Here is a 25,540-nt window from a genome sequence, read left to right as displayed (position 1 = left end):
TTATACCTTTTAAAACTGAATTATGCATTTTCGCCTAGGCTTAAAAATTTAGACTTTAATATTTAGGGTAGTAAATTTTGCAAATTCACTAAGTACTCTGATAGCATAGAACTAGTGTAAGGATAATCAATGAAACGGAGTTAAGAGTCCAAAAAAATAAACTCCTCACATTTATAGTCAATTATTTTCAACAAGAGTGCCAAGAACATCCAATGGGTATAGTTTTTTTTCAACAAATGGTGCTGGGACAACTGAATATCCACATGCCAAAGAATGAAGTTCGCTCCTTATCTACCTCACACCATATATAAAAATAAACTCAAAATGGATCAAAGGCCTAAATATAAGAACCAAAGCTTTATATAAAACTTTAAAAGGAAACACAGGTGTAAATCTTTGTAACCTTGCATGAAGCAACAGTTTCTTCAATAGGACACCAAAGCCACAGCAACAACAAAATATATAAATTGGACTCCAAGATTTAAAACTTTTGAGCATCAAAGGACACTCAGAGAAGTGGAGACTACTGACAGAATGGGAGAAAATATCTGTAAATCATGTATCTGCTAAGGGATTTATCTAGAATATATAAAGAATTCTTTCAACTCAATAATAAAAAGGCAAGTAACTCAATTTAAAAATGGGCAAGGCATCCGAAGAAACATTTCTCCAAAGATCATGTACAAATGGTCAGTAAGCACACGAAAAACCACTTCACATCATTAACCATCAGGGAAATGTAAATCAAAACCACAACAGGATATTGTTTCACATCCACTAGGATAGCTATGATTAAGAAAAAAAAAAAAAAAAAAAAAAAGACAGTATTAACAAGTACTACAAAGGGTATGGAGACACTGGAACTCTCATACACTGCTGGTGGCATTGTAAAATGGTGCAGGCCCTTTGGAAAACAGTCTGGCATTCCTTAAAACATTAAACATAGGAGTTACCATATGACCCAGCAATGCCACATATAAAACATATGTCCACAAAAACTTGAACACAGCCATTAATATCATAGATATATAATAGCTAAAAAGTAGAAACAACTTACAAATGGACTAAAATATATGCCCTGAACACCCAGAAAATGGAATATTCTTCAGGAATAAAAAGGAATGAAGCAATGAAACATGTTGAAAACATTCTCTAAGTGAAAAAAGCCAGTCACACAGATTATGTATTATAGGATTCCACGGATAGGAAATATCCCTAATAGGCAAAGCTATCTAGGCAGAAAGTAGATTAGGGGTTGCTTAGCTCTGCAAGGGACAGGGATGGTTGATGGGGGTGATAGCTAAAGGGTATGAAGTTTCTCCTTGAGGTAACTAAAATTTTCTAAAACTTGATGGTTGCACAAGTTAGTCAATACACTAAAAACCTCTGGACTGCACACTTTCAATGAACAAATGGTATGACAAATGTCACACGCTGTTATGTTATGTTAAAGCTGTTACCAAAAAGATTAACACTTAAATTGAATCTAGGATTAGAAAGGAATACCTAGCTCCTGCTCATCTTCTAACTTCTAATTAAAAGACATGGAGATGTCAATAAGATCTAAAGAGTAACTTCTTGTTGACCATGTTAATATCAGAGGCACCCGGAGAGTATTTTGCTTCCTGCAGCTGTTGTAAGGCAGTGCCTGACTCATCATCATCAGAGCTTCTCCAACTTTCCCTATTGTACAAACTAATGTTTGACAAAACAGCATCTTGACTCTACAGCTGCAAAGTGAAACTCCAGGAGGCTGAAGACCACTGCAAAGAAATTAGGGATGTCTGGCAGCTGTCTTGGATTAAAGGAGAACTAAAAAACAACTTAGTTAACAAATGGATGACTCAAACATTCCACTTCTCAGAGACTTAGAAAACTCAAGTGCCATAAAGCAGTACCACCGTATCTAGCCTAATCAGAACCAAGTGAGAACCAATAGGTTTCTTTCTTTTTTTTTTTTTTTTTTTAATTTTTATTTATTTATGATAGTCACACACAGAGAGAGAGAGAGGCAGAGACACAGGCAGAGGGAGAAGCAGGCTCCATGCACCGGGAGCCCGACGTGGGACTCGATCCCGGGTCTCCAGGATTGCGCCCTGGGCCAAAGGCAGGCGCCAAACCGCTGCGCCACCCAGGGATCCCTGCCAATAGGTTTCGGTAGGGAATAAATATATTAATACATTCGATGTGGCACAACATCAAAGACTTGTAGCTATAGCCTTCATATATCCAACAAATATTTATTTCACACTTAATAGGCATAGGGTTTGATGGAGAAGATACATCAATGGCTAAGATGTAGTAGATAGTTCCTATTCTCAAGAAACCAACCATCAAATTTAGAAGCAATCTTAACATCTAGACTGCAAAGATGAGATAAAGAGGTCATCCTGGCCTCAAAGGCAGCTCTACTGTGACAAAGAACATTCGTGTCTATATACATTATCAGAACACTATAAAGAATGAAGATTGCTACTTCATCATTTTATTTTATTTTATTTTATTTTTCCATCATCATTTTAAACAAGACCTTTAGAGGGAAGAAATCTGCCAAGACACTAAGACTTTATAAAAGCTGTTTATTAGGCTCTTAGTTCCAATGACTTACTGAAATTTTTGACAAGTATTTCGATGTGTGTTCATGTTCTTTGACTGATGAGGTGATGAATAAATATCACAGGAATTCAGAGATACTACTACCATCTCTCATCATGCTATGTTAAAGTTAAGTGCTAATAATGGCATCTCTGCATTCTCAATCATGGAGAAAATCAGGCCATAGTTCCTCTATACACTTATCACAAAGTCTTTGTCAATTCTAAACTTCTGAAATCAATTTAGGTTTTAAGTTGAAATGTAGCACTGGGAGGCAGAAACAAGAGAAATGGTAATTAATTCTAAAGTATTCAACTGGTGTGATTCCAAACCAGAAGTAAATTAAATTTTTTAACATGACCATACTTTGAAGGGAAAAGGGATGATGGTGTGGAAGGTAGGAAAATGAATGAAGCAGTACCTGCAAAAGGACAAAAGATACTACCAAAACTCCCCATCCCTAAACCCAATTTAAAAGCAATCAGGGGCACCTAGGAACACAGTCGGTTAAACATTCTACTCTTGGTTTCGGCTCAGGTCTTGATCTCAAGATGGTGAGACTGAGCCCCCTGTTGTGCTCTGTGCTCGGCATGAAGTCGGCTTTGGGATTCTCTCTTCCTCTCCCTCTGGCCCTCCCATTATGCTGCTCTCTCTCTCTCTCTCTCTCTCTCTCAAAAATAAATAAAGCTTTAAAATTTTTTTTTAAAGCAATCAAACCATTTGATTATAGTAAAATAGGGGGATTAAGTAATAGGTCTGTGTTCTTTGTATTCTTTGAGCTTGGATGTGACATTCTATTTTATAAGGAAAGGAATGACGCACCTGGGTGGCTCAGTCAGCTTAAGCATCTGCCTTTGGCTCGGGTCCTGATCCCAGGGTCCTGGGCCCTGAGGCCAGCTTCCTGCTCAGCAGGGAGTCTGCTTCTCCCTCTACCCCTAACCCTGCTCTTGTGTTCTCTCTCTCAAATAATAAATAAAATCTTAATTTTAAAAAAAACTAGTATATTATGTCAACCGTTACTAAATCTACTTATAGTGTTTTTTTAATGACATTCTTGGAGGGCTAGACTTCCTAAGAGAGTAATAAAGGCAAGAGACAATATGCAGCTAAAGGTCAAACCAAAGCTATGCATTTTACTCCTCAGCAAACAAGTTTAAGTGAAAAGAGAAGTCAAGGAGAACCAACAGTGCTTTCTCCTAAATATTTCTCCAGATCCTCTTGCTCTCATAAAGCATGATGAACACAGCTTCTTGCTTTCTCCAGCCTTGCCTCTAGGTTGCCTGGTTTTGCAAGAGAAAATCTGGCAGTCTTATTTTAAAATGGTATTTTCATACTGAATGGTGCATCTTACATATAAACTTCAGACTCCGAATCTCAACCAGCCCCTCAATGCAGCTAAATAATCTATCCTGTAAGTTCTTAAGCTTCCTGCCCTGGTTCCTCCCTTTAAGAATAAGGCTTTTCACCTTTTCACCTGTATTCTTCAGCTTTCCACCCAACCTCTGCAGTTCCTTCTATATTGGCAGGTGAATTTGCTGCACAAAGAAAATCACTCTCAACATTTAAAAAAAATTTAAGATTTTATTTTTAAGTAATCTCTATACCCAATGTGGGGCTCGAATTCACAACCCCACGATCAAGAGTCGCATGCTCTATCAACTGACTACACACCAGGCACCCTGCTCCCATCATTCTAAAGCTCCTTTTACTGCCTGTCTTGGACAGGGTACTCACTCTTGCTCTCTAGGCCTCATTGGACAGTCCCCCTCTGCTGCCCTCATTCTCTGCCCCCTTCTCTGGAACTGCTCCATCTGGTAACCTTTCCCTTGTCTTTAGTCTCCATCCAACGGTTTGTGCCTGCACCAATAAGACTATAAATATGCTCAACACACTTTCACTATCCAACCAAACATCAAAAGCTGTACTCTTGCCTCTTTTGTCCCTTCACTGACCAAAATGGCCACTTATAAAAACTGCTTCACCTACTTTACTTCCACCAAACTTCTCAATCCATTATGGTTCATCTCTTCTATTTCTTCTCCATTGGCCCATGCTTTATTCAAACTATTTTAATTAAGATACCAATGATCTCCTAATTGCTCAATTAAACAGTTCCACTCTCTCTACTCAGTGATGACACTTCCAGGAATTCTTTTCATCTTTAGCAGTGTTAAAAAACACTTCTCTAAAGATCTTTCTCAGGGGCGCCTGGGTGGCTCAGTGGTTGAGCATCTGCCTTTGGCTCAGGGCAGGATCCCGGGGTCCTGGGATGGAGTCCTACATCTGGCTCCCTGCAGGGAGCCTGCTTTTCCCTCTATGTCTCTGCCTCTCTGTCTCTCTCATGAATAAATAAAATCTTTTAAAAAATAAAGATCTTTTTCCTCCTTCTCTTCCTCAAACCCCCTGATTTTCATGGGCTCTTCTACTCCACATACTTATTAAATACCCAAAGGATGCATACTTGACACTCTTATTCTACAAGCACTCTCTGAGGAACCACCACCCACTTCTACATAGGATACTATCTATATTCTCTTGTCCCAAATTTCTTCCTCGAGCCACAACTCTTTCAAAAGCACCGAATTCGTATTATCAACTGCAGAGAAAAAATATCCATCAACTGTCCCCAGCAAGCAACTCAAACTTCTAACAGGTTCTAAATCATATTCTTTCCACCAAATCTCCTCCACTTCGTAGGTAATAGCATGACCAGGCACCCAATCCTCCAGGTAGAAAGCTTAGGGTTGGTCCTCCATGAATTCTTTCTCCCTCAGATCCCCACTCCTATTCTGTTATGAAATCTCATCCATTTTACTTCCTAAAAACTCTCTTGAATCTAGTTTCCCGTTTCTGCCCCCATTCCCATGAAAGTACTTAGGATCTTCTTTATCTCATAAATGAACCATTTCAACTACTCTCTACTACTAGTCTCTCCATCTCTTCTTATTCTGTATTACTACCGAAATCATCTTGCTAAAATAAATTCAAACTTCAAATGGCTACCCTATTTTTCCCTGTCAGACTGGCAAAAACCAAAAAGGAAAGTTAATATCCTGTGTTGGGGGACTCCTGGGTGGCACAGCAGTTGAGCGTCTGCCTTTGGCTCAGGGATTGATCCCAGGGTTTAGAGATCGAGTCCCGCATTGGGCTCCCTGCATGGAGACTGCTTCTCCCTCTGCCTGTGTCTCTGCCTCTCTATGTCTCTTATGAATAAATAAATAAAATCTTAAAAAAAAAATACCCTGTGTTGGTCAGTTGTGGACGGAAATGGATCTTCTCATAAACTTGGTGCGGGAGTTATCATTAGGCAAAATATTGAGGCAATATCACCAGAGTTATAAATGTGTATACCCTTTGATCCAGCAATTCTATTTCAAGAAATTTGTTCTAATCAATTAACCAGAAAGTACACAAAGATATACAAGTACATCCTAAAGTTCCCATCATTCCCAGCAAAGGCCAGGACTTTTTTTTAACATACTAATACAATTTGCCTGGAATGCTCCCTCCCAACTCATGCCCCTCTTCACCTGGTAAAACTAGTACTCATTCTTCAGTACAAAGGTCAGCAACTCCATCTTGTCTCCACAGCAACTTGGTCACACCTCGGTATTTCAGTGCAACCTATCTTTATCTCCTGCAGTGAACTGTAAGCTCTCTACAGACAATGGTTTTCTGTATCTTTTTATCACTTATCCATATCTGCACTACTTAGAACAATGTCTAACACAGAGTAGGGAGCCCAAACACATGCGTTGAATGAAGGCGTTTTCTTCCTCTTCACATAAAGAATTCTTGGATTTCCAAAATCTGGAACTTTTAAAAGGTATTTCCTAAAATGCTGGTGGACTCCAATATATGCTATGTGAAATTCCTGTATTATAATAGATATTCAAGCAAACCAAATAGTCTTGTGGTTTTAGGTAAGCAAATAGTCTGAGTCTTTGTTTGAAGTTTAGTTCTTAAAGGCACAAGAATCCCCATACTGGGTCAGCACTGTGGTCTATCCAATTGAGGATTTTATCTCTGAAAGTGGCATCAAGAAATATGTTGTAAGAAGACACAGCTATCCTTCCAGACGTTAAGTTAAAAATGTACAAGTGTGTTCCAAAACATCTTACTTTTCTTCCATACCCTACTATGAGTCCATCATACTTGAAATCATGTTTTGGAATCATTCAATGTTTCAACACTATGCCAGAGCTCTTTTCCATGCTATCTGATATATAAATGGCATTTTACATGTAAGTAGAGTACACAGGTAGTAAATAAGTTAGCACTGTACATCCATTTACGAGAACATAAGTAGTTTGGTTATACATTTTTTTCTAGGTTGAACTCCTTTTTAAGAGGATTCCTAATTCTAATAGAGGCTCATAACAGCCTAATCACATCCTTCATGATTTCAGAAAGTTCAGTTCTACTCCTTTACATCTTTGTCTTTCTAGACTGAAGAAATCTCATCTTTCTAGTGTGTCCTTATAGAGAAACGACTCTTTACTCTGCACCATTTCACTTCTCTTAATTTTGAGTAATCTTACAGGCTCCAAACTGAAACAACAATGCAGGTAGGTCTATGAAATTTAGTTTAATTTTATAGAAGTCAAGAAAATTTCACCCCTGATGTAAGTTAGGAAATACAGCCTTCAAAAATACCTTTGACAATCACTGTACCCCAAGACTTACAGGAAATCATAAGGTAGTCCTCACAGTTGCTTTTGTCATCATCTTGCTGGTCCACAGGGATTCCATTGGCATCTATGACTGCTTCAGAGGCACAATCTGCTACCAATACTTCTTCTGAAACGACATCTGTTGTGAGAGGATCGGTGACGATTTCTGCTTCTACTACACTGTCATGAACCACGTGTTCGACATGTCCAACATCAGACACATGTATAGATTCACTCGTCAAGACGTGTTCTGGCATAGACATTGAGGCTGAAGTAATGTCGGAAGCTAAAACATCATCTGGGACTGTGCAATGTGCTAAAGAAACTTCTTCAGTTACATCTGAGTCTAGCACTTGCTCAGGAATGATGACCGTTTCAGATACATCTGCTTCTTCCATGATATCGGGGCACTGAACATCTTCTATAACAACATCCTCAATTACATCCTGGATTACAACTGAGTCTGGGTCATCAGGAACAAAGTTATGCACAGTTATGTCTGAATCCACAACATCTGAAACAAAAACAGTTTCTTGTACTTCCACAACAATTTGATCACCGTCCATGTGTGTAGCATCAGCTCCTTAAAAGAAAAAAAAATTAAAATCACAAATTTCAGTTAGATGTGCATGACTACCTCAAATAATATAAATGTTATTTAATTCCTACCAGTAAAACAGACTGGCTCCTCAGTTTTCTTAAACATTAAGACAGATTAAAGAAGAGGGAATCTATTTTTGAATCATATCAGAAACAAAAATTTTTACTACAAGAACTTTTATTCTCATTCCAAATCAAGTGATAGGTATGGAAATACAGAAAAACAAAGCAACTGAGCCAGTCTCTCTCTCTCTCTCTCTCACACACACACACACATCATGAAAGTAAAATTTCAGGCTCACTAAAGTTAAACCTATATGCATAGGGATGATCATAAAAATAAGTAACTCAAGTTCAGGTGACAAATATGCCATTTTTCTTCATTATATGTGTTTTCATTTGTTTCCTTCTTGCTCCATCTCTTTCTCAACTCATACTTTTTCTTCTTTCCAGCTCTCACATGTATCTCTTTTACTTCCCTTCCATTTATACCCCTTTTTTCCCCTTTGTTCTAGAACAGTATCACACCAATATCCTCCATTTATGACTATGGAAATTTAGAAATTATCCTCTGAATGTAGGATATAAAACGATCGGGGCATAAATGAAAAGAGGGCCACAGTTACAGAGAAAAGACAACCGGCTAAGGAGTCTCTGTGGATAGATGAGATGCCTAAACTGCAGCTGCTCCGGGGCGGTAGAGGCCAAGGTTAGCTGGAATGGGGCCTGCCCTGACTTCACCAGGGTATTCCATCTCCATCCAGCCTCCTCCTGTCCCCCCATATCCCAAATCCCCAGGCTGCTCTTCAGAATATAAGAAACCTTACTTTAGTGCACTCTGCAGTTAAGGAATAAAGGTAGAGGGTTGAATCAATTGAAGCCCCATTGAGATTAAATGACTTCACCAAGATCACACAATTTGCACAGATTATGGTGCTCTGTAAATATTAATCTGAATGAATGTCACAAATAGGAATCAAAATCAAATACCCTTGCCAAAAATAGAAGATAAAAGAAAACAAATCCAGTATCTTGGATTTTGATCTAGAAAAAAGAAAGTTTTATAGAAGTCTTAACCGAAAACGCTATTCTGTTGAATAGTGCTTCTGGACATAACTCAAATCAGGCTGAGTCCAAGCAGCTGCCTAACTCAATGACTGTGTCACTGGCCAGGTCCTCAGAGACATATGGCTTTGTTTAACAAACACAAATGACCAGCAAGGGCCAAAATTTCATTTAAAGTACAGGAATTCTTATAGCCAGTTAATATCCATTTTAATTACATCTAGAAATAATAAAGAATATGTTCGCTTTAATTTCTAGGGAACTTCCACAAAATGCTTTATACTCCTTTGTTTTCCATATTCTCAATATTAACATCAGCAACAGATCATTATAATCTCCATTTTGTAGACATAAAGATGAAAGCATTTGGTGGCAAGAAGACTAGTTACAAAATCTAAGAGAGTACCATTCAGACACTTATTCGTTTTGTGACCTTGGGCAAGTCATTTAACCTCTGAGTTTCAGTTTCCTCATCAGTAAAATGAGGACAGTAGTATCTGCCATGCGTACCTCACAGGACTGTTGTGATGATCAAATGGGAATGTATGGGAAGTGTTCTGAAAAACTGTAATGAGAGGTTTCATTATTATTAGGACAAGAAAATGGAGGCCCTGACAGATTAAGTGACTTGCTCAAAGATAAACAAACACCATAAGTGTTAACAATCAGGGCTAAAATCCAGTAAACCTTCAATCCACCACTTAGTCCATAACCCAGGCTCACTTGTGGCAAGATTAAGCTAGTAAATAGTGTGCGTTCTTCTCCAAAGAGCTTAGTCTTTCAAGCACGTTAATTATACTCCATGTTGTAATGAAGAGAGAATTATACCTTTCTTTGCATTTATTATTATCAAACTGAAGTTACCAAATGTAAACTAAAAGACTATTCCAAGTTGTTAAGAAAAATACATATACCCCGCTGGATTTAGAGATTGAAGAAAAAGTTAAAATTTTAAATCATCAATATTTTATTTCCTGATAAAGCTAATTATTATTTCTTTAATATACTGCAAGATCATTTCAAATCCAATGGAAAATAGTCAAAGTTTTATTTGTAAGGGTAGCTAGCTAATGTGACAAAAAAAAATTTTACATTATTAAGCCTAGCATAATCACTTTATAATGTTAGACAACTGGAATCATAGATAATCTGAAATTACAAATACATTTTTTTCTATTTTTAGAACTTCATGAATTTAATAGTCTTGGTAGTTTGGAGAGTGAGGTCAGACTCCATCTTCCTGAAGCAGAGGGCTCCTTTTGTCACCTTGTGAGAGACAGGGTTTTAAGAGTAGGATGGGGTCAGAATGTGGAGGGCCTGAGTTTATACTTTACCTGTTGGGTAATGGAAACCAGAGACATGACACGATCCACATGAAAGTTTACAATCAGTATTCTAACTGGCGGGCTGGACAAAAGAGACTAAGGGTAAGGAAAAGAATTTAAAAGTAACCACAGACTAAGAATGAGATGACAGAGCCTGTCTATGAGAGAGGCAGTAGAATGAAGAGTTATAAGCAAGAACATTTTCAAAGGGAGAAGTAACAGGACTTAGTGCTATAAGTGGGTAAGATGAGAAGAACTGGAGAACACTGGTGTTTTGATACTCCTGCTGTTAAGGAGAAAAATGTGAATGTTGGCTGTGAGGGTAACACATTTTTGAGGATGGGAATAATAATATGCCCCCTTTAACAAATGTAGGCTTGACAGGATAAAAGATACCTAAGTGTGAGTATCAACATGAGTGTCTAGCAATTCGTCCACTTGATAGCCAACTTCCAAGTTTGGTAGTTTTGGGAAGCAGAACGACCCAAGTTATACCTGTTGCATCAAAAAATGAGTTTGGCTCTTGTGGTTGTAATTCAAGTCCATCTTCATCCATGGCCTTTAATTCTCATCAGTCACAGCTCCTAAATCAGAAAAACACATAAACCAAACATTACTTTCATATCATGTACTAAAAATCTCATCATATTTACATTTCTGAAACACTCAAAATTATGTGACAGATGAACACCTATCAAAAATTTATCTAAAATGAAAGAGAACTTAACTGATGTCCAGTGATATATGGGCAACTGTATGACAAGGCAAGGCAGATAAATAAGTCAGCTGTGCCTAGCTTTTTAATTAAGATACTGCTTTCACACACTGGGTATACACATATTGATGAATTTTTTAAAGATTTATTTACTTCAGAGAGAGAGAATGCAGATCAAGGGTGGGCAGAGAGAGAATCTCAAGCAGACTCCCCACTGAGCATGGAGCCCAAGTTCAATCTTACAACCTGAGATCATGACCTGAGCTGAAATCAGGAGTCGGACACTCCCATCAACTGTGTCACTTAGGTGCCCCACACCTTGAATTTTGACACAGGTATAAACCCATATAATCACTACACTACCCAGATCAGGATCTAGAACGTTTCCAGCACCCTAGCACTCTTGTCTCCTTTCAGTCTATATAACACATATTCCCAGAAGGGTAGCCAGTTTTATTAAAGTTCAATTTAAACACACTCTATAGCTTACTAGGGGAAAATCTCTGCATGATTTTCCTATCACTTCTCTAAATTTAGATAGTCTGCTATCTTTCATCCAATACATTGAACTGTAAAAATTCAAAATGCATAACTGTAGTAAACACCCTTTGGGAATTCTGCCTAACTTATATTGACTTCCCTTAACTGACCCTCTAATCTAGAGAAGTCAGTTCCCACCGTGTATGTATGCTCTCCTGGCCACAGCTGACTGGCAGTAGGTATAAAGTAAAAATAAGTTCATCTGTGAGCATAACAAAATCAAAGTCCTATCCCTGAGAATCAGAAACCAGGAGCAAGGATCACTCTTCTCCCCACCACTACTGCCCTTGGTTTTAACACAGAAGATGAGGATGGCCATTTTCCAACTTCAGGTTAGACTCGGGAGATAAAGTTTACAAATAAAAAATAAAAAGAAATGGGATCCCTGGGTGGCGCAGCGGTTTAGCGCCTGCCTTTGGCCTAGGGCGCGATCCTGGAGACCCGGGATCGAATCCCATGTTGGGCTCCTGGTGCATGGAGCCTGCTTCTCCCTCTGCCTATGTCTCTGCCTCTCTCTCTCTCTCTCCCTGTGACTATCATAAATAAATAAAAATTAAAAAAAAAAAAAACAAAAAAATAAATAAAAAAATAAAAAAATAAAAAGAATCCAGTGAATGTCCAGAGAAACAAAGTAGAGGGAACAGGGAGGGTAAGGTTTACTAATAGCTTTTTAGCTCCTGGCTCCAGACCTTTCTGAAGTCCAGCTCCAGAACCTTGTTGCCCTGGATTTTTTTCAAGACATCCCAATGACCTTAAAGCTCCCTTTTCTACTTAAGCCCAAACTTACGAAAACAAAAAAAAAACCTTGGAGGCTAGGTTGCTCAGTGGGTTAGGCGGCTGACTCTTGGTTTCTGCTCAGGTCATGATCTTGGGGTCCTGGCATCGAGCCCCACATTGAACTCCTCTGCACTCAGCAGACAGTCTGCTTGAGGATTCTCTCTTTCTCTCTCTCCCCCTTTGTTCCTCCCCTTGCTCGCACGCATGAGCTCTAAAATAAATAAATCTTTAAAAAACAAACCAACAAAAAACTTAACCAATTAAATAATACACTAATACTAATCAGGGATTGTGGTTTACTTTTGTTCTAAATACTGCATAAGCCATTTCCCTCGTTGGTTTCCTTATTTCTCTCTCTTTCTAATCCAGCCTAAATGGTACAATTAGATGCATCTCTCTTTAACTTTTATCATTTTTCACTGATGATGTAAGTGCTGAATGCTTACTAAAATTTCAAATAATAGAAAGTGTCACTTCTTTTTTTTTTTTTTAGTGTATTATTTTAGTAATCTCTACCAACATGGAGCTCAAACTCAGTCCCAAGCTCCACTGACTGAGCCAGCCAGGTGCCCCAAGAGTCATTTTTCTAAAGCATCAGCTAGATGATGTCATTCTTCTGTTAAAAAATATCTAATGGCTCCCTGCTGCTTCCAAATAAAGTTCACACTCCTGCCATCTTCTAAATTCCGGCCCCAAACTATCTTTCCATCATTATCTCCCCTAACTTCCCTTCAAGAATCTTCCCCAACCACCACATGTACACACTTCAGCCAAACAAAAACATCCCATGTTCCCTGATAAGACCCCAGCTCTACACTGAGCTCAGGATTTCTTCTACCTGGAACACCTTTCCCTTATCATCTCTGCTTGGACCTTTTCCTCAAGTCCCCTTCCCTACAAAAAAAGAAAAAGCTGCAAATAGTTTCTCCTTCCTCTGAATTTCTACAGCACTTTTATCCTTTTTCTGATTTTACTTGTTTGCAATACTTATGTATATAGGTCTTATTTTTAGATACTAAACTTACATACAAATACTTCTTAGATACCCATGAAAAACTTGAACATTAATGTAATAAATAGATTTTCAACATGTCATCTCTGAGACATATTCTTTTCATTTTCAAGGAAGGACATGTTTCATGTTATTTATTCAAACTGCTTCAAATTAAAAGAAACAACAAAAAGATTTTCAGCTATGGAAAATGGAAAGCATACATGCTCTAAGTTGTCAACTGTTCTCTCCCCATTAAAATCACCTCTGGCCAGGGGCACCTGGGTGGTTCAGTCAGTTAAGTGTCTGTCTTCGGCTCAGGTCATGATCCCAGGGTCCTGAGACTGGGGCTCCTTGATCCTCTCCCTCTGCCTGCAGTTCCCTCTGCTTGTGCTCTCTCTCAATGATTGATTGATTGATAGATAAATAAATCTTTTAAAAAATAAGTAAAATAAAATCACCTTTGGCCATGATTCTTTCTTGTCTCACCTCTTTAAAAGTGTAATTACAAAATGATAATAGTAAATGAATCTTCTAAGCATAATGCCACAGCACTATTTGAAATTAAGCCAATTAGGAGGGCAATAAATAGGATTCGTTAATGTATTAAGGCTCTCTCTCTCCAATTTCCCTACATAACCCCAATCCCATCAGCTCTAAGAATTCTCAACCTGCACACTAAACTCCTTTGCTAGGTATTCTTCCTCCTTGGCTTTTCTACTAGAGTTTGACAATCAATCCCCCGGATCCTAAAACTCTCTCCTTCCCTCATTTCTCACCTTCCCAACTGTGGGTTACTCTGTCTTCCCACTCCTTACTGCAGCCCAGGGAAGTACACTCAGCCCTCTTCTCTTCTGCTTTTTTTTTTTTTTTAATTTTTTTTTTTTTTAATTTATCCATGATAGTCTCACAGAGAGAGAGAGAGAGAGGGGCAGAGACACAGGCAGAGGGAGAAGCAGGCTCCACGCACCGGGAGCCCGACGCGGGACTCGATCCCGGGTCTCCAGGATCGCGCCCTGGGCCAAAGGCAGGCGCCAAACCGCTGCGCCACCCAGGGATCCCTCTTCTGCTTTTTATTCCACAGTTTCAACTACCATTTACACAAAGATGAGTCCCCAAATCCACATACTCAGGGGTAGCACCTAACGCTTCCATCAGACTGCCTGTGGAATATTTTCATCAGAATAGAACTCTGCTTTCTCCTGACATGACCACTATGGCCTTTTCCTTCTTCCCTGCTTAAATTCACTCAGGTTGTCAGACCTTCTTCATTTCTTCTCCACAACCTCTCAGGAATCTGTCCCTCTCTTCATATTTCCACTGTCACCACTCACTCTCAGCTTCCTCTTTCCTGATCTCCCCCCTCCGCCGCCCAGGGGATGAAAACAGCCTCTCCACTGGCTCTTCTGCTCCTTGCTGCCATTCCCGCAACAAATGACAAGGAAGCCTGTTACTAGTGAGGGCTGGGGCCAAGCACTGAGGAGGCATTCCTGCAATCTGCCACACACTGATTCCTTGAAGCACCACTTTGATCATGGCCCAACTCCCTTGCTCAGAAAGCTTGTAGTTCCCCAATATGCAAGGTGCTCTAAAATATTAACCCCAGCTACCACAACAGACTTATTTGCTGTTATTCCCACTATTTTACATCCTATCCATTTATTTTCTAACAGATATTCTGGCCCAAATGGAGAGTATCCACTCATGTTATTTTGACTTGGGTGAGCAGTAGTTATTAAACAGTTTTGACTGATTATTTTTCATTCTATCCTGTCCCCATAAAAACTTAAATCAGGAAAAAACATACGTTGTACTTGCAAGCAGAGGTGACCATCCTTCAACTTTGTAACCCTTGTGGGGTTAGAAGTAATTCTGACAAGCAGAATGAAACCAATGTTCTTAAAACAAAAGCTACTTAGAAGAGTTCTCTGGATTGCCATTAAGTAAGAGTGGGGAATGCACACTAATAACTAACTGCAATTGCCCCTGTCTTTGCTGCAAGAACCAAGCACAGAGATCAGCTGAATGTGGAGACAAATAAGCAGAATAGTTCAGAGAACCGAGACTCTAATAGTGTGGATGAACACATCCTAACGTTTTGTCCGATTACCAAATGTCCTCAAAAATACTTCTGGGGGATCCCTGGGTGGCACAGCGGTTTGGCGCCTGCCTTTGGCCCGGGGCGCGATCCTGGAGACCCGGGATCGAATCCCACGTCGGGCTCCCGGTGCATGGAGCCTGCTTCTCCCTCTGCCTGTGTCTCTGCCTCTCTGTCTCTCTCTGTGTGACTATCATGAATAAATAAATAAAATCTTTAAAAAAAAAAAAATACTTCTGGGACCCGACTCTCACCTCAAGGTCAGTAAAACAGTTCCTTCCCAGTTGCAGAAGTCATGATCTTAAACACGGTGTGGAAGAATTCACAAGAAGAACATACAGTTTTAAGGGAAATAATGGTTTGAGAGAAACTCAAAAAATTCACAAAAATTTTCTTCCATTCTTTGAAATGCAGCAATAAAAATACCACACAAAATTAATAGGTATAGTAAGGGCATTTATCTATCTAAAATTAGGGCTAACGAATATATTTCCGTTTTGGATCTCTTGATACCTAGACATTTTGATGATCTTTCTTTTGAGCAAGTTAACAGGGTGCTTACACATTCACTTTGCTTTTTGCAGCTATTACGTATGCAAGAATTACTTCAAGAATTACTTTCTGATTTTGGTCTCCCAAAAACTCACTGCCTTTTGATTTTATGACTCAAGTCTAGTTCTTCTCCCTAAGTCAAACTCACAGAACTAAATTGTACTATTCACAGTAAATCGAATTGCTCAAGCTTCAGAAAAGGCAGATGTGTCTCTAACAGAATTCTTCTTTTTCCTTTTTCTTAGGTAAATTGTACCCCCAACGTGGGGCTTGAACTCACAACCCTGAGATCAAGAGTTGCATGCTCTACTGAGCCAGCCAAATGCCCCAATGAATCTTTCCTTCTTTTTAAGACTTAATTTATTTGAAAAAGAGCGCACACACACAAGCAGGGCAGAGGGGCAGTGAGAGAGCGAGAAGTAGATGCCCCAATGAGCAGGGAGCCCGAAGCAGGACTGGATCCCAGGAGCCTGGATCATGAGCTGAGCTGAAGGTAGATGTTTAACCAACTGAGCCACCCAGGTGCCCCAGAATTTTTCTAGAGCAAAAGTGGAACAGGTGAAAATTTACATTTAAAGTGTAATTAACATCTTCCCTCCTAAGCTATATTTCTTTCCAATTTTTCCCCATGTTCAATGTTGGCCATTACTTCTTCAGATACCTGATTTTCAAGTATGGAATTATGCTTCACTTCTCTTACAAATTCAGCCCTTAAATTAGTCTCTAAAGCTACCCACTCTTGAATTTATCAAGTCCTTTTTATTTTCACTGTTATTTCTAAAAAGCTATGGTTGTCTTACATCCAGAACCCAATGGGGCCTTTCCAATTAAAAAACTTGAGCCCCTCTAGAGGGCACTGAACTGGCTCAGTCCTAAGAACATGCAACTCTTGATCTCAGGGTCATGAGTTCGAGCCCTATGTTGGGCATAAAGCTACAAATAAATAAATGAATAAAAGACCCAAGCCCTTCTTGACCTCAAGAAATTTTCTTCTGTTGTTTCTATACTTCCATATTCTCTGTTCATTCATATTAGAATTTCTATTAAATGATATAAAGACTTCTAAATCTAGCCTTCATGTTGCTTTAATTTTTCTTTCATATTTTCTTTCTACTCCATTCTCAAAACCCCTAAACATTTTTTTTCTAAACTAGCTAATTTGATCTTCACTCCAGCTCCTGAATTTTTATCTAAAAGGTCATATTTTAATATCAAAATAAACTTAATTTCTTTTTCACAGCCATCTTTTCTCCTTTTTTGGGTGGATACAGGATCTTCCCAACTATCTCTAAAGATATGAAGTTAACTCTGTATTCTAAATTAAACTGCCTCCTCTGTTGTCTCAATCAGTTGGATTTGGTGCCTCTTTCTGGCTGTTGATTTTCCTCAAAAGCATGATTCTTCTAGATTGTCAATTCATATCTATAGATGAAGGTCTAGACCAGAGTTACATTCTGATAGCTGGGCTGTATTTCCTCAGTTCAAGTGAGAATCCCTGTTTGTCTAGCAAAAAACCTAAATTATGACCACATTTAGAGGTCTACAGTCTAGAAGAATGAAGTCAGGGAGAGAAAAGAACCATGTAACCAGCTAGGCTTTCTTTTAATGGTGGATAAGCATTCCATTCTCCAGGTACTGGAGGTCCAATAACCCTCAGGTTAGCTACAAGCCACCTAAAGCACTGCCCCTTTCTCCACACAGTATACCCACTTTGGAATTTCCTACGGACAAATTTGTAAATCAGAGAGCTGAATTTCTAGCATTATCTCAGGAGGAAAGTCACACTAGAAGATATCTATACTGACAAACAAAGGACTTAGCTTTTTCATACCTTTAATTGCTTGGCTATGCCCATGGCTTGCTCTCTCTCCCGGGACACCCCTGCTTTTGACATTAGGGATAATGCAAAATGAAATTTTGGATGGTCCTTCCAACTTTCTAAATAAGGCCACAGGTTCACTAAGCTTTCTAGGGTTCTGCCATTAAATAATTTCCAAGTACTTTATTCAACCAAAAATTCATCATATTCTGGTTTACAAGTGACATACCTCTCAGGGTTTTTTTTCTCTGGATTTATTTTTCTATTTCTTCCTCAATCTTGAAAAGAAAAAAAAATGTAAATGTGTGTGTTCTCTAGTCTATCTTCAATTTGAAGTCATTATGAATTTGCATGTGTCAAAACATAGAAATATATAAAAACAAAACCTAGAAGACAGAAATAAAAGAAAATCAGTAGTAGTGACAAGTTATAATTCTTATCAACATTTAACAGATCAAATACTCAAAAACTAAGGAAAGAGGGGCATCTGGGTGGCTCAAACATCTGACTCCCGGTTTTGGCTCAGGTCATAATCTCAGGATCATGACATCTAGCCCCACCTCAGGCTCCACACTTAGCTTGGAGTCTGCTTGGGATTCTCTCTCTCCCTCTCCCTGCCTCTCACCCTGCTCTCATGCACACACTCTCTCTCTTAATAACATCTTAAAAAAAAAAAAAAAAAAGGAAAGAAACCTAAGGAAAGAGATACATATAATTAGCAATATTAATCTAATAGCTCTATTTTAAATTCCATTCCTATTGAATATTTTGTTTTCAAACAGCCTTGCCTTCTGTAACAATAAGAAGAGAAAATGCTTGCTGTTGTAAATGTCAGAGCCCTGTCCTACTTGGAACTTCTGTACACTTGCTCAAAATTTCAATGCCAAGGTTTTGTTACAGATTAGTTTTTTCCATAAAAACCATCCTGAGCCAATCAAGAATTTAACAGTTTTGTTTAAAGTCTAAGAGTCTGAACTTTCAAAACCTGTTAAAATTTGGTCCTAATATGGTAAGTCTTCTCAAAGCCTTATTTTTCCAAAACCTGGAGATTAAACTACATTGTACATGGAATAGTTAAACAAAACTGTGTGTGGGGAGGCATTTTTAAAAGGTAAATTTCTGTCAAATACAGTACATGATGAAGAAAGATTGGTATTATCAGACACTGTTTCCTCCCCTTTTCCTTTTTCTTGCCCTTGCCATCTTTCCCAAAACTGGGCTTTTAATTCATCTCTGAACTGATTATTCCTGTAGTTGTTAATTGACTGTTTTACCTATCAAATTCCTTCTTAATGAGTAATTAATGTCTCCTTATATTAGAAAATCTTTCTGCTGGTGTATTATTTCTGCTGGTGTATTGTATTTTGTTTTTTTTTCTTTTAGATTAAAGCATTCTGTCATGTTACTTCATTCAAGCTAGTAAGTACTCTCCTTAGTTTTCTAGTAACTAGTTTTATAAATCTAGTTTATAAATCTGTAATACATGTTACAGCTTTAGAATTTTTAAACTATTTTAAATATTCTTAAACTATGAAACTTCTTAAAATTAGTCTTGTCAGATCACCAACATAATAACGTTAACTAATACTGATCCTATTTTTTCCTTCATCTGTATGAACACATGCTTATTATGGTTTTACCTAAATACATTACTTTGGGTCTGCAAGGTTCTGTAAACTCAGTGCTGACACTAACAATATTCTCTGTATGTGTTAAATACTGGCAAGAATATAACACTAGGCTTTTCAAAAACTACAACAAAATTTTTAAATTCACAGTTGCAGAATTATGGACTGTTTTTATATTGATTTTTTACTAATACAATTAGTAGTATGTTTTGCACCTATAACTTATTAAATTCTTTAATAATTAAAAAAAGGGCACTTGGGTGGCTCAGTGGTTGAGCGTCTGCCTTCAGCTCAGGCTGTGATCCCAGGGTCCTGGGAGGGAGCCTGCTTCTCCCCCTACCTATGTATCTGCCTCTCTCTCTCTCTCTCTCTCTCTCTCTCTCTCTCTCTCTCTCTGTGTGTGTGTGTGTGTGTGTGTGTGTGTGTGTGTGTGTGTGTGTGTCGAGGGGAGGGGAGAGAAGGGGAGGGGAGGGGAAAGATGTGATGAGGAACACCTGCTTCTTATATGAGTAATAATGGCATGCTCCACTGAGAATCAGCTCCAGGTTAAGTATCAGCAGCATTAATTCCATAATCATTATCTGGAGCAAAGTTAGGGAGCCAGCTAATTTATACCCCACCAAAAGAATCCAAACCTGGCTCTTTTCAGAAGTTTGGGGAGACAGTAAAATACTATTAGATAATAATCTGAAGGGGGGTGGGGACTGAGAGAAAGCACAAACATACATAATTTGAAATGATAAAGAAAAAAATTAAAAATCTTGTAAGAAAATAGCCTATAATTCTATGCTAGCACATTGAGGGGAAATGTAAGTTACCATTATTAACTCAATAAAGGAAAACCCAATCACCATGAAATTGGGGGAAAAAATTCTTTAAATAAAGGAAAATTTTATCCTTTCAGAAAGCTCTAAGTTTTCCCCAAAGCTATCTGAACTATGCCAGAACAGAAAAGCTTTTTTTCTTACAAAATTTTGGCTTAAAAAAAAAAAAAAATGTAATCGAACAACAAACTTCATTAATTATGAATCCCAAATGAAATGTTTGCAAATGTGATCCATCCATCATGTAAACACACACACACACACACACCCCTGGACAAACTATGGTCATTCTGGAATTCAAAGATGGAATCAAATAATGGCCTAAATTAACAGGTCAAAAAAGGAAAATCCCAATATTCTCAATAGATGCCAAAAAGTTGAAATTCAACATTAATTTCTGCTGTTGTTATTTTAGTTTTGGTAGTATTCTCTCCAGGTTTGGGCAGGGATATAATTTAATAATGAATTAGAATGTCTCCTTTTTCTTCCCATTTTGATTTCCCATACTCTGAGAATATCTATATTCAAAACAAACTACTCAGTTAAATTGTAATAGATATTTTTTTTAAAGGTTTTAAGTAATCTCTACACCCAACATGGGGCTCAAATTCACAATCCCTAGATCAAGAAGAGTCACATGTTATTGACTGGGCCAGCCAGGCTCCCCAGAAAGATATTTTCTTAAGAGTTAAAAAACACAATAGGAATGGGGGGGCGGGGGGCTGTGTGGCTCAGTCAGTTAAGCAATTGACTCTTGATTTTGGCTCATATCATTATCTCAGGGTTGTGAGATTGAGCCCCGCATTGGGCTCCATTGTGGGTGTGGAGCCTGTGTAAGATTCTCTCCCTCTGCACTCCCCACTTGTTCTCACTCTTTCTCTCAAAAAAAAAAAAAAAAAAAAGACAAGGACACCACACCCATTAACACTACTATTAAGATTACATGGAAATTTATAGCCAATTTATAGCCAATATATAATAAAATACAATATATAAAATAAAATAGGTAAGATAATAAAATACAAGATATAATTATTATTTAAAATAAATTTTACTTATTTATATATGATCTACCTAGAAAATCTAAAAGAATCAACTGAAAAACTACCATCAGTATAACTTTATAAAGTGTGCTAGTGTAAAATAGACTTGAAGACAAAAGCTTTCTTATGTAATACATTTAAATTCCACTGATAAAAATACCTGAAAACTCTAAGTGTGATTAAAAAACACAAATGTATAGATAAATCAATTTTGCTCTTCAAACCCACAACTATATTTTTTGACAAATAGGGACAAAGCAGGAAAGAATATCTAATGGGAAAAAGATGGTCTCTTCAACAAATGGTGTTGGGAAAACTGGGCAGTTATATGTAAAAGAATGAAACCGGACCACTTTCTTACACCATACACAAAAATAAATTCAAAATCGATGAAAGACCTTAATGCAAGACCTGAAACCATAAAAATCCTAGAAGAGAACACAGGCAGTAACTGGTTGACATAGGCTATAGCAACTTCTTTCTAGATGTCTCCTGAGAGCAGAGAAACAAAAGCAAAAATAAACTGTTGGGACATGATCATAATAAAAAGCTCCTGGACGGCAAAGGAAATAATCAATAAAGCTAAAAGGCAACCTACAGAATGGGAGAAGATACTTGCAAATAACGTATTTGATAAACGATTAATATCCAAAATATATAAAGAACTTACACACCTCAACACCTAAAATATAAATAATCCAATCAAAAATGGGCAGAAGAAGTGAAGAGACATTTTTCCAAAGAAAACATACAGATGGCCAATAGACACATGAAAAGATGTTTAACATCACTGATCATTATGGAAAATACAAATGAAAACTACAATGAAAGGGGTGCCTGGATGGTTCAGCCTGTTAAGTGTCTGCCTTTGGCTCAGGTCATGATTTCAGGATCCTGGGATCCAGCCCTGCATCTGGCTCCCTGCTTGGCAGGGAGTCTGCTTCTCTCTCTGCCCCTCCCCCACACTTGTGCTCTTGCTCTCTCAAATACACAAAATCTTAGGGGAAAAAAAAAAACTACAATGAGGTATCACCTGACAGCTGTCAGAATGGCTAAAATCAACAGAAGAAACACCAGGTATTGATGAGGATGTGGATAAAGGGGACCCCTCTTTGCACTGTTGGTGGGAATATAAACTGGTACAGTCATGGTAGAAAACAGTATGGAGGTTCCCCAAAAAGTTCAAAATAGAACTACTCTATGATCCAGCAGTTGCACTACTAGGTATTTACCCAAATACAAAAATACTAATTCAAAGGGTTACATGCATTCCAATGTTTATAGCAGCATTACCTACAATAGCCAAATTATGGAAATAGCCCAAGTGTCCATCAACTGATGAATAAAGACGATGTAGGGAATCCCTGGGTGGCTCAGTGGTTAGGTGCCTGCCTTCGGCCCAGGGCGTGATCCTGGAGACCCGGAATCAAGTCCCACGTCAGGCTCCCTGCATGGAGTCTGCTTCTCCCTCTGCCTGTGTCTCTGCCCCCCCCCCCCCCCCCCCCCCCCCCGCCCTGTATGTCTCTCATGAATAAATAAATAAAACCTTTAAAAAAAAAAGAAGATTGGGGCAGCCCTGGTGGCACAGCGGTTTGGCGCCACCTGCAGCCTGGGGTGTGATCCTGGAGACCCCAGATAGAGTCCCACGTCGGGCTCCCTTCATGGAGCCTGCTTCTACCTCTGCCTGTGTCTCTGCCTCTCTCTGTGTGTCTATGAATAAATAAATAAAATCTTTAAAAAAAAATAAAATAAAAATAAAAAAAGATGTAGTATATATACACAATGGAATATTACTCAGCCATAAAAAAGTATGACATCTTGCCATTTGCAATGACATGGATGGAGCTAGAGTATTATGCTAAGCGAAATAAGTCAGAGAAAGACAAATACCATATGATCTAACTCATGTGGAATTTAAGAAATAAACAAATGAGGGGGTAAGAGAGGCAAACAAACAGACTCTAAAGAAAAAAAATTTTTTTTTGAGAAGTGCAAATAAACATGAGCACAGAGGGTGGGGTAGGGTGCAGAGGGAGGAGAGAATCTCAAGCAGACTCCCTGCTGAGTGTGGAACCCAATTCAGGGCTCAATCTAACAATCCTAAGATCATGACCTGAGCTGAAACCAAGAGTCAGACATCCAACCGACTGAGCCACTCAGGCACCCCAAGAAACAGACTCAACTATAGAGAACAAACTGATGGTTACCAGAGGGGAGGTAGGTGAGGGAATGGGTTAAATAGGTGTTTGGGAATAATACACTATATGTTAACTAACTGGAATTTAAATAAAAACCTTAAAAAAATTTTGTTCTTCAATGTTGAATGAATAGTTTCAATTCTCCCTGAATTAGCCTCTACATTCAATCGAAATCCCAATATGCTTTTGTTGTAAATCAGTTGACCTTATATATGTAGGTCTGCTTTCAGACTATTCCATTGATCAATCTGGCTTTGTGTTCACTGTTTTAATCACTATAACTTTATAATAAGCTTTGATATATAGTAGTGTAAGTCTTCCAACTTTTTTTTTCAAGATTGCCTTTGCTATTCCTGGCCCTTTGCATTTCCATATAAATTTGAGAATTGGTCTATCCAAAAAAAAAAAAAAAAAAGAAGTCCTGTTGGGGTTTTCTTTGGTATTGCATTGAATCTCTGTATATCATAACTGATGTCTCTATAATATTGAGACTTTTCATCAATGGACATTGTAACTCTCCCCACTAACTTAGTTGTTTTACTTCTTAGTAAAGCTTTTACTAAAGGTCTTAGTATGTTTTTATTTAAATTCCAGTTAACACATAGTGCAGTATTAGTTTCAGGTACACAATACAATGATTCAACACTGCCATACAACACCCAGTGCGCATCACAAGTGCACTCCTTAATCCCTATCACCTATTTAGCCCATCCCTCCATCCACTTCTCCTCTGGTAACCACTAGTTCGTTTTCTATAGTTGTTTGTTTCTTGGTTTGCGGTTTGCTTCTCTCCTTTTCCCCCCTTTGCTTGTTTTGTTTCTTAAATTCCACATATGAGTGAAACCATATGGTATTTGTCTTTCTCTGACTTATTTCACTGAGCTTAATATTCTCTAACTCCAGGACACCTGGGTGGCTCAGCAGCTGAGCATCTGCCTTTGGCTCAGGGCATGATGCCAGAGTCCTGGGATCGAGTCCCGCATTGGGCTTCCTGCATGGAGCCTGCTCCTCCCTGTCTGTGTCTCTGCCTCTCTCTCTCTCTCTGTGCTCTCATGAACAAATAAAATCCTTAAAAGGAAAAATACTAACTCCATTCATATCATTGCAAATAACAAGATTTCATTCTTTTTTATGGCTGAGTAATAGGTACTGGCTTTAATTTGATTTTCAAATTATTTGTTGTTAGTATAGAGAAATACAATTAATTTTTACATATCAATGCTAACCAATTATAATACAATAATATTAGAAACAAATATCAGAGAAACAAAAAAAGTCCCATAAATTTGAAAATGAAGTTCTAAATAATTCAATGGGCAATAAGAAAATACTGAAAATCACAGTATATTTAGAAATAATAAAAATCAATTAATGTCAAAATCAGAGCATCTAGAGATGCCTGGGTGGTTCAGTGGTTGAGCATCTGCCTTTGGCTCAGGGCGTGATCCCAGGGTCTGGGGATTGGGTCCCACATGGGGCTCCCCACAGGGAGCCTGCTTCTCCCTCTGCCTATGTCTCTGCCCCTCTGTGTCTTTCATGAGTAAATAAATAAAATCTTAAAAAAAAATCACAGCATCTAGTTATAGTTCAGAGAAAAAATTATAGTTTAAAAGGTATAAGAGCAAAGATTAAATATCAATGAGCTAAACTTTCCACTTAAATATTTTAAATATCAGAATAAATTCCAATAAATAGAAGAAAAGAAATATTAATCATATCAGCAGGTACAGAAAGGATCAATGAAAGAACTACTTGGAAAGCCTTAATAATACTGGCAAGTTACTGGTAGTACTGGTCAGAAAAAAAGAAATTAATGAAATTAATATTTTAAAGTCATTATAGAAGCCTATATTTTATACCAGTATATTTGAAAATTTATAGTTTTCTAAAATATTGTTCCTTTTGTGTAAATAACAAGAAAACCTTCAAGATAAGCCAAAAAGACTTATCACCATGAAACTATTACTGTATCAAAAACCAAATCACAAAAGATACCAGTTTCACAGATAAATTCTAACTTTCAAGAAACAGAGCATCTCTATTAAATATAACTTGTTTCAAAATATAACTCATCTTATGAAGTTACCATAAACTTGT

General features: G+C 38.0%; 1 protein-coding gene across 11 annotated transcripts in view; it reads right to left on the bottom strand.

Moving 5' to 3' along the window:
* Window positions 1-25,540, bottom strand: part of ZFX (zinc finger protein X-linked) — a 94,841-nt gene that overhangs the window by 22,377 nt on the left and 46,924 nt on the right. For 6 of the 11 annotated variants that reach the window (XM_038587091.1, XM_038587093.1, XM_038587097.1 and 3 more), the window contains 2 exons: window positions 10,754-10,842; window positions 7,282-7,851 (listed from right to left, as the gene is read on the bottom strand). In XM_038587091.1, the coding sequence (XP_038443019.1) occupies window positions 7,282-7,851; window positions 10,754-10,814 (631 nt within the window). In that variant the 5' untranslated portion in view covers window positions 10,815-10,842. Of the gene's footprint in view, window positions 1-6,125; window positions 7,207-7,281; window positions 7,852-9,443; window positions 9,499-10,753; window positions 10,843-13,546; window positions 13,566-17,979; window positions 18,029-25,540 lie in introns of those variants that run through there. The other 5 variants (XM_038587089.1, XM_038587090.1, XM_038587098.1 and 2 more) reach the window with 4 other exon arrangements.

The sequence above is a fragment of the Canis lupus genome, chromosome X (assembly GCF_011100685.1).
Source record: "Canis lupus familiaris isolate Mischka breed German Shepherd chromosome X, alternate assembly UU_Cfam_GSD_1.0, whole genome shotgun sequence".
Taxonomy (NCBI): domain Eukaryota; kingdom Metazoa; phylum Chordata; class Mammalia; order Carnivora; family Canidae; genus Canis; species Canis lupus.
The sequence above is the reverse complement of the archived record's forward strand: the minus strand, read 5'-3'. Positions and strand labels throughout refer to the sequence as shown.